This window comes from Varanus komodoensis, unplaced genomic scaffold, assembly GCF_004798865.1.
Source record: "Varanus komodoensis strain SLA01 unplaced genomic scaffold, ASM479886v1 scaffold61, whole genome shotgun sequence".
Taxonomy (NCBI): Eukaryota; Metazoa; Chordata; class Lepidosauria; order Squamata; family Varanidae; genus Varanus; species Varanus komodoensis.
The window spans coordinates 2,836,818-2,846,860 of NW_025336236.1; the positions used below are offsets into that span (position 1 = coordinate 2,836,818).

The 10,043-nt window shown below is 44.7% G+C and overlaps 1 protein-coding gene across 1 annotated transcript in view; it reads right to left on the reverse strand.

The window, feature by feature from the left end:
- Nucleotides 1-7,880, reverse strand: part of LGR5 (leucine rich repeat containing G protein-coupled receptor 5) — an 80,253-nt gene extending 72,373 nt beyond the window's left edge. The window contains 3 exon segments of the mRNA XM_044449858.1: nucleotides 6,023-6,282; nucleotides 6,938-7,095; nucleotides 7,790-7,880. Of these exon segments, the coding sequence (XP_044305793.1) occupies nucleotides 6,023-6,282; nucleotides 6,938-7,095; nucleotides 7,790-7,880 (509 nt within the window).
- Nucleotides 7,881-10,043: the final 2,163 nt, after the last annotated feature.

Genomic DNA, 10,043 nt, shown 5'->3' on the forward strand with positions numbered 1-10,043 from the left:
GGATTGCACCCCAGTTGACTTAATAATTCTATGTGATGTACTTTAACTCAGAAGGAAAGTATTTAGGACTGTAGCTTAAAAATATCAGGGACTCAAACAAAATGTTCAGCTTTAGAAATAAACAGTACTCTGGATTGCCTGCTGTAAACCCATGTAAATATTGGGCACAGAACATGGCTGTAATATTGACTCAAGAGTCATTGGAGAGTGACACTCAGTTCTAAGGACCATTAACTTTGATAGGGCAGCCACACTTGATTCATCATATCTCTGCCTGATTCAGCTGAGTGATAGTGCAAGGGTAATTCTTATCATCAATCAGGGTGCCCCTGCATAAGAATCCAAAATTCTCCATGTACTGTATTCGCTTGCAGTGGTTCATTGCTTCAATACTTTTTCACAATCTAAAACTTCGGCCTCTCATCCTTTTATATAGGAATAGAGAAGACACATAATTAAGCAAATATGTAATGTCCTCTTTTCCCAGCCACAGACTGTTCGAAAGTTTCCTGCCTTTTGTGCAGCTGTTCACTCCTGTCTCCATGGTACAGCAAAGCAATAGCTCTCACTGCAGATTGCATAGGCAATAGCGTGATGACATACACTGCTTCTACTGCTTGTGTGTTAATGCCCAAATAGGACTACAGTTAGCATAACTCATGGTTTGCAACCCTACTTAGAGTCATGGTTTCTGATTCTTTTTTCGCAGGACCACAAATCATGCTTTGTCAATCAGACATCATACCAAGCTGAAATTAAACTGGCCAATAGCTGAACTGAGCCAGTGGCATTGCAGATAGAGACACCTGTGCAAGTGCTTAGCATTAAACGTAACACCTGGGTAGGGTTGGGCAAAGCTCATTTTCAGGTTCTCCAAGATTTGATTTTGATAACTCTGCAGTTCTTTTCATGTGGCTTATGAAGACATTTGTAAATGTTCTTATAAAAACAGCTGCTGAACAAAATTCTCACCCATTTGCCCTGAACAAATCCAAAAGAGAGAGGATCACATGGTACCTACTTGCCATGTACTTGCTAAGGAGGAGGAAGCCTGTCAGAAAAAAATGGTGCTATTTAATGCCACATCACAAACATAGTTGAATACACAGGGATCCAAATCCAGGTTTTTAAGAGCTGAACACACAGTTCTCTGCTTGGATGGCCCAATCCATTTGTTTTGCTTATTCTCATGTTTCACTGATATTAAATATCAAGTTCTTTCTATCTCATACATGAAAAATGCACATTTGGGGAAGTGTTAATAAAAAACCTAAACTGAGTGAAATTCTTATTCCTACACTCAATGTGGTGTAGGAAGCAAAGTAATGGCCAAAATTTCCAAAAAGTTTCTTACAAATATATTCAGGCTACAACTTGCTGAAATGTTATGGAGACATATAGATACAATTTCTTATCAACAAGCATTAAACATCTTATCCTCAAGCACCAGTCACAGAGCAATATTTTGTAATTCTATGGCACCAGTGTTAGGTGCTTGAGCAACCAAGATTTTTCCAATACTATTTATGGTGCAATCCTAACCATGCTTTGACAGAAAACAAAGGTAGCCATGCTAGCTCAGGAATGTTGGAAGCTGTAGAACTTTTTTGTGTGTCTAACTATGCATAGGATAGCTTTTTTTACTATCTTTCAGTCATCAATAAAAAGTGGTAAATGAGATATAGCTGTCACCACACACACAGTCAAAGTTTGGTTGAGTCAAGCAACTTTGTGCAAACTGCAAAGGGAGGTGTCACTGGATCACTTCTTTAGGTTTTGTCTGAAATAACCAAAGTTAGGTAGACACTCTGTCCTCCAATATGGTACCCTCCAGATATGTGAGATTACAACTCCCATCAGCTCCTGCTGGCAGGACCAATGGTAAAGGATTATGGAAACTGTGGTCTGAAGGGCACCAGGCTGGGAAAGGCTGCTATATAATATTTCATGTAGTCCATGACATTTAATGCATTTGAATTCTTTAGATGAAAACACACACATTGGAGCAAGCTTTCCAAATATTACAGAAACTAATTACTGAAATGCCACTTTAAAACATGCAAGGATTAGTTTCTAACTCCACCTTTTCTCTCTCCTCTGCATTTTCACAACACTGTTCTGGCTTACCAGTTACGTGGTTAATGTTAAATCGCTATCACATTTACTTGGAAGTAAATCTCATTGAACCTAGTGACACTTACTTTATTTAAGGTGCCATTTTATACAAGTGTAGCCAGAAAGAAAAGTCCCACAACTTTCAGCATTCCTGAAGGCTGAGGAATGCAAAGTTGCAGGATACTGTTCTGTCTTAGTATGCAAAGAATTGTGCCCTTCATGTAGCTATATATCACCTTTCAACCAGTCAGTTCTCATGGTAATTATAGGTCAATCCTCAGCATATTTACTTGTAGGTGAATGTGCAAAAGATCAACCGATAAGCCTTCCATCCTTATATGCTTGCTTTCAAGTAACTTTTCCAAAAATAAAAGTAAAGTAAATATACTTGGCATCAGAGTATAAAACACACAAGGGAATGATGCAGTTTATATTCAATTAGCCATCAGGTTGCCATCAGCAGCTAAATATGCTGATGGTGGATGTTTGGCGAGATATCTGAAATCTCAGCTTTGAGGAATACAGGTTGACTATTTTTGGCAGTAAAACATACATTATCTGGAATATACTTTGAATGCTTCCTTCATCTCTCTGTTTTTGATGAGCTGTGGTGTACAATATGTTAGCACTTGATGCAGTTGAAGGATAGAATTCTTCCTATCCTGCTTACCAAACCCAACCAACATTCTGGTCGGTTACTAACATATGCAAAACATTATTTAGCTTTAATGTTTTCTAAAGTTATGGTTTATGTTAGATTTACAAACAATAATTTCTTATATTTCCAAACACTCTATTAACTCTAGAATATATAAATCTATACTCAATAAAACAAAATTATATTGGTCTTAGATGAAGACAGACACTTCACTATAGAAGAATTTATATAAGAAGTAATACACATATTCTAAAGGTTTGTAAAAGCTGGCTGAAAAAATGGGTTGTAGTCATAACATTTCACCTATTCAAATAACAAATCTTGGTGTCATGAGAATAAAATAAACTCAGTTTATTGTCAGTTCATTTGGGAAAAATGGAATTTTCTCAAAAAAACATACTATTTTAAAAGCATAGCAACAAATGTCATGTTAACACTTATAGCAACTGAGATCATAAGAACATAAAAAGGCCATGCTGGATCAGACCAAAGGTCCAGTGCTCCGTACACATGGTGGCAAACCAGTTGCCCACAGAATCCCGCAAGCAGGATAGGTGCAAGACCTCTGTCTGCCCAAGCTCCATAACAGCTCATGTATACAGGCACGCACCTTGGTGAAGGAGGCAGCACATGGCCAGCGAGGCTAGTGGCCACGGACACCTTCCTCCTCCATAAGATGTTCGAATCACCTTGTAAGGCCATCCAAATTGCTGGCCATCACCACTTCCCATGGCAGCAAATTCCATTGTTTAACTATACATTGTGTGAAGCAGTACTTCAATGGAGTTTAAATGGGATGAACCGTAATGGATTAAAATTCACAAGATAGTGTTGCAGCATCCCCTCCTGGTATGGAAGAACAGTTCTGACATATAAAGTGGTTTTAAGTGGGTCTCATATATCAAATTCTTATACTTGCCTGTGTCCACATTTGATTTGTCTCTTGAGCTAGTTGGTCTAAACATGTGCAGTTACCTTAGCCTTTCTAAGACAACACACCTAGTACCAATGCCTGGGTAAGATGAAGGTAGGTATCCAGTACCAGACAAAATTGGAGTCCATGGTCTTCAGAAAGGCACGGAAATGTCCATTCTGGGCTGCTGCACTCTTTTGTGATCCTATATTTGGTCTTGAGTTTGATCAGGAGCATGCAGTATACTTTTCTTTTTAGAGAGCTGAATCCCAAAGATCTCCTGGATAAGGGACACGTGTTTTCTGCTGATGCTATGGCAGCATTTACCTGTCTGTATAGGTACCTGCACTATTTTACCCCTACAAATTGTGATGAAGATCAGTTAAAGATTAAATAAAATGCAGCAGTTCAAAGCCTTGCCTTGGGAGGCAAAGATAAAGATAATGTCTGGCAAGTCTAGTCAAGTTTATGCTCTTGCCTCACTTTTAATTACTCTATAAACAATAACTCATATAGTACTTTTGTGTAAGTCCCTTACACCTAGCCAATGGATAACACCACAATGTTTGTGAATGGCTTATATTCCATTACCTGATACAGATGATTAAAGCAAAATTTTCAGAAACTGACAGATTACACACACCCTTAGGCAAGAAATTAATTATATTTCTATGAAGCCTCCTGTAAATCTTCTCTAAATATTATTGGCATCCTACGTGTGCAGAGATTTGACTCTAAACTGATATCCTGGTTCAAGACACACTAGAATAAGGCAGGGATTATCCAGTGTATATGTACACCAGAGCCAATCACAGCTTCTCGATGCATGTAGAGCAACTACAACCAAAGCAGGCAGGATCACTGCAGGCTGCAGGCTAATTCATATATGAAAGTGATAAAATTGGAGGTTACAGGTGAACCTTATATGAAAGTGGTTTCCAGAGATAAATTTCTGTGCATGCGTGCGCACGTGCGTATAAATATATGTATACATGAAGGTCCCTTTCTAACCATATTTTTTTCTGCCAGCTCTCTTCAAATCAACTGTTACCATTCATCTTCTATTTATCAGTGCTACACCGTCCCAAATTTATTGTACTTTGACAACACAGTAATGAGCTAATATGATCAGTCAGTGCAATACAAGAGTCAATAGTCCAAAATCAAAGCATTAAAGGTTTGGTGGCATTTGTTATACAAAAGAACAAAATATGGATACAATACAAAGAAATGTAACATATGTAACCCATAATAAAAGCAGTATCTTTGAGCTGCTGCTTCCTGGCCCTTTTGCCACTGGCAAGAATTTTGTCCCACCAAGAAAATTCCAATACAGTAATACTGGTTTAGAATATATATTTTAACCAAGTTTCAGAACTCCACTGTTTGTATGCTCCCTCATATCTATCCATTATAAACATACCACAAGCAGTACAACCTAAACAAGTTTGAAGTTTTCAAAGCACTTCATCTGCAGGTAATTCATCAAATGGAATAAATAATTTGATTTAGGGTTCCGGCATGGAAACACAAAACTCTGATGCAGAAGCACAGAATTTTGAGAAATCTTTATGGCATAGTTCAGAATGGTGGGTACCCCATCCAATCAATGTTCCCTAGATCATGTGTAAAGTGCCTAGAATTGCATCCTAATCCATGATGCATCTGTTGCTGGGTTGTTGTTGTTTTCCTTGCTGCTTGTGTATAGACATGGTTGGATGTGCTTCATCTCTGCCTCCGCAGTGCAATCAGAATGGGCTGATACAAGGCTGTGAGCTACCATTAATTTGACAGAATTGCCTTTTGATCCCAGTCCACCCCAAGGAGGGGCAAACACCTTTCCGCCCCTTGATCCGGAACCCCCTGCTCCTTTGGCGCACCGCTCCGCAATGTCGTGAGACCGGCAGGTTTGCCTGGCAGCGACAGAGCGCCACGTGCGCTCCTGTACGGAGCACCGAAGCGGGCGCACATGCCCCAAACGAGCCTAAAGAAAGAGGAAGGCTTTCTGCGCTTGCTTTTTTGTGAAGTGGAAGTTTGGGCCGGGATCCTTCTGGGAGGGGGCGGAGGACAAAAGGTGCCCCTTGTTTCCAACAGCATGGCTTTCTTTTGGAGAAGGCTGCCCCTTGATCGCGGACGCCACGTCTTCCGCAGGGTCACCATCCGCGCAGAAGGGGCTCCGGGAGCGGGGACACCTGGTGGCTTTACCGGGGGAAAGGGAGCTTCCTCCCCTCGCTCGCCCCCTCTGCTCCCGGCCTCGGGCTGCCGCAGGAAGCCCGCCAAACCGCCCGGGCCGGCCCCGCCCCGCCCCGCCCGCCCCGCGCGCCAGAGACACTCACAGGTAGGAGGTGAGGGCGCTGAGGTTGGCAGGCACGGCGCCGAGGCCCAGGTCCGAGCAGTCCACCCTCAGCAGCACGCCGTCTCGCTCACAGTGGCAGGCAGCCGGGCAGCTCCGCTGGCGCCTGCCGCCGGCGCTGCCCGCCGAGCCTGCGCCGCCCCGCACTGACAGCGCGAGGGCGCCGAGCAGGAGCAGCGCGCGGGCGGCCGCGGAGGTGTCCATGGTGCCGAGGCGCGGCTGGGGCGAAGGGCGGCGGCGTTGCTGTCGGAGTAGCGCGGGGAGCCGCTGACATCCCCCCTAACTCTGCAGCAGGGCGGGCGGGCGACGTGGGGCGCGCGGGGAGCGGATCAGCCGGGAAGGGGCCGCCCCGCCGCGAAGAGGGCCGAGGCAGAAGCGCGGGGGCTGCCTCCGCGGAACGGGCGCCCGTGCCCTGCGTCTCCCTCGCAGCGGAGGCTGCCTGGGACGCCTGCTGCCCGAGCCCGAGCCGCCGCCGCCGCCGCTGGCGCGCTGCTCTCTGCGGCAGCATCTCAGCTTACACGCCGTTTTAAAAGCGCTGCAGTCCGAACCGCGCGCGCCGGCTGACGTCGCGCCGGCCCTGCCTCGCCGAGCGCCGGAGGGGGCGTGTGTCTCAGGGCGAAAGGAAAGCGCGCGAGGAGGGCGGAGGAGGGGCTTGGGCGCTCCGGAGCCCGCGAGCGCCAAGGGCAGGCGCGGCGCGCGCTCCTTTCCTCTTCCCCGCAAGCCGCCGCAGCTTTTCACGCCCCGCGGGAAAAGGCCCGCTGGACCGTCTGCGAAGAGCGATGGCCGTTTCCACGCAGCTGAGCCAGCGGTGGCCACGAGTCCCCTTCCCAGGCGCCCGCCCGCGCGCCCTGCCGCGCATTCCCCCCCCCCCCCCCCCCTCTCCCCCCCCCCCACCCACCCTCGCCGCACCCTCACAGCCGCGTGAAGCAGCTGCCTCTTGCCGGAGCTGCTGCTTCTTCCCGCCGCCCCCGCGCACGGTCCCCTTGGGCAGCCGCGCTGCGTCCTGCTGGCTCCGCGGGCAGGTGCAGCCCTGAAGCTCTGAGTGGAATCCGGAACCTGCAAGGCAGGGGTAAAGAAAGACAAGGGTCAGCTCTGCAGTCCTCAAGCGAAGCTCACCCGAGCAAAGAAAGGGAAACTTGGACGTGCCAAATGCTCTAAAGTCTCTGTGTATCTTGGAACCCTCCAGAGAGCAGAATGCCCCCTAATCCATCAGATGCAGCAGAGCTCAACAGAGCCCCTGTTCTTCATTTCAGCAAGGACTCGTGGGCAGCAGAGAAAGGTGGCCCGTCAGAGCATCAGGCTCCAGCCTTGATGGGCCTTCCCTACTGCTGGCTCAGCAAAGTTTGAGCTGCAGCAGGACCAAGTCCGACTCAGAACACTGTCATTTACTTCTCACTTGTTCAGCCACATGGGATTGCATTGTGATAGTTGCCTGAAGTTGCAGCAGAATAAACAGTGCTGTCATGCTTCACCAAGGAGGATGGCTCCCTCCCATCCCCATCACGCACACACACACACACACTCCATTGGTTTAAAAAAATCATGTGTGAAATGACTCTCAGAGATCAGTACTTTCACTGGCATCTCCCTCCTGCACAACTTTGACAGCAAGGATATATGGACTTTCAAGGCATTGGTAATGACCGGCCAGTGCTTGCTTATACAGAGGAGCCCAGGGGATGCTGTTACTACAGCTCTGTAGATGCAGCACCATGAGTGGCTTGTGCAAACTACTTTTCTTCTCTCTTACATCCTCTGTTTCCAAAAGCCCTGGACAGCTTCTTCGCACCACCATAAACATTGGTGGTAAAAATGTACAGCATATTACTGGGAGTTGTCATTCTACTCATAAGTCTCTAAGAGTCAGGCTAGAGTTATCCCTGCAATAATCCATCGCAATCACTTAGGGGTGGTGATGTGGAATCTGTAAATTCTAATTTGTTTTTGTCATCTTGGTGGAAGTTTTTGCATGTGCTTTTCTGATACTGTTTTGATATGATTCTTCTCTTATAATAAACATTCAGTGCCATGCTTTTTTGGTGAGCTCACGATGAGATCATGAACAGGGCAAGGGACATTTGAGGGAGGAAAAACCCAAGAAAAAGCTGTTTAATCTTCAGTCCTGCACTATTTATTTATTTATTGCATGTGAATCCATCCCTTTCTCTAAGAAGCTCTGGATGGCATGCATGAACCTTTTCTCTCTCACCTATTTTACCTTCACAGCAACTCTGTAAGGAAGGAAGTTTAGGCTAAGAGAGAGTTACATAGGTCACACAGTATCAAAGGCTGGTTCGGGATTCAAACCCGAGAAAAGAAAAAAGAGAAAACAAGAGAGCTATCAGAAGTATGCACTGGCCACTGTAGAACTTGAAGCATTACAAGTTGAAAGTGAATGTTTCCATCCAGTGTTCAGTGTTCTCCTTCTTCACTCCCCCTGCCCACCCCCCACACACCACAGAATTCTCCAGTAAGCAGGGTCCTCTGGACCTTTGTGTAGCATAGGGGTCCCTAACTTTTTTGGATGCATGGGCACATTTGAGAATTTGGGAAACTGCTGTGTGCACCAACATAAACTGCCTAACCAGTAGGGCATTGCTTTGGAATCTGCCCATCTCTCTGTCATGTCTATAGATCTTACTGAGCAAAAACTCTTGTGCCTTGTCTATCGGACACCTGGGATTATATTATTCAGCAAATTGCTGGTGGTACAACAAACCTAATGCTTCTTAAACATATGTTTTAACAATTTTAATGATTTTTTTTCTGTGAGCCAGGAAAGAATACACAGATAAATTTGGTAGTGGAACATTCCTTGATATTCATTGATACAGATGCTCTTTTGATTATTTACCTGCTTTATGGAAGTTAAGAAATATTTATCATTATCTCTGTGACCTTTTGACAGCTAAAAGACTAAGACTGCAGCACTGGAAAGATAAATAATCACCTCCTGCAATTCATTGGCTTGAAGACCTTATAATGGTTCTGGTATTTTAATGGGTGGCATACAGAAGCCAACTTCAAATAAATACTTTCATGGATATGTGGTCAGCTTCTGTTAAGCCTGTGTATCAGTATGTTGAGCACCAGTGCAGCACAGTGGTTAAGAATGCAAAACTGGGACTCAGGAGATCTGGGTTCAAGTCGCTACTCACTCATGGAGCTCACTGGGGCCAGTCACAGACTCTCAGCCCAACTACCTCACAGGGCGGTTGTTGTGAGGTAAGATTGAGAGAAGGAAGAGAATTGTGTAAGTTGCATTGGAAGGAAAAAAGGCAGGAAATAAATATAATAAATACATACATAGTTGCATGTCTTTCATACAAATCATGGAAATATATTTTTAAAATGGGGGAAATTTGGTCACTCATTGGCAATAGATTAAGAGCTCCTTTGCAGGTGCCTAGAGATCCCCAGGCACCTGCAGGTGCTGTGTTCAGGAGCCTTGGTGCAGCATTCTTGTTACCTGAACATCAGGTCCTCTGTGGCAAGATGGCAGTCCCATTCATGTGCGTGCAAACAGTCATGAAGTTTGTCAAAGTATGCCAACAACTTTGCCAAGGGTTACTTTGCCAAAGGAAGCCAACATCGTAGTCAACTGATAAGCAAATATTTTTCAAAAGTATGTTGAAGAAGTATTTGCCTTCTTTGTTGGAGTTAATACAGACATATTTAATTTGTTCTAAAAGAGTGTAAAGTCCACTGTTTACCTTGTTCTTTCTGTACTGAAGAAATGAGTTAGGTGTGATATCTTCACTTCCTTTAGATAAATGCAGTTTGATTAATAATTGAGAGGGTGGAAAATGGTTTCTTGCTTTAGCATTATTTATTTTGCATGGATATGTTTGATCATCTAATACACTAGTATGCACTATTAGCATACTTTTATTTAATTGCCAGTAATCCAATATTAACTTTTGAATAAGGCCAGTGTGTTTATTTTCTTTATTAGAAGCAGGATGTGATTGGACTGGAATACTTTATTTTGTGCTTCATGCCAA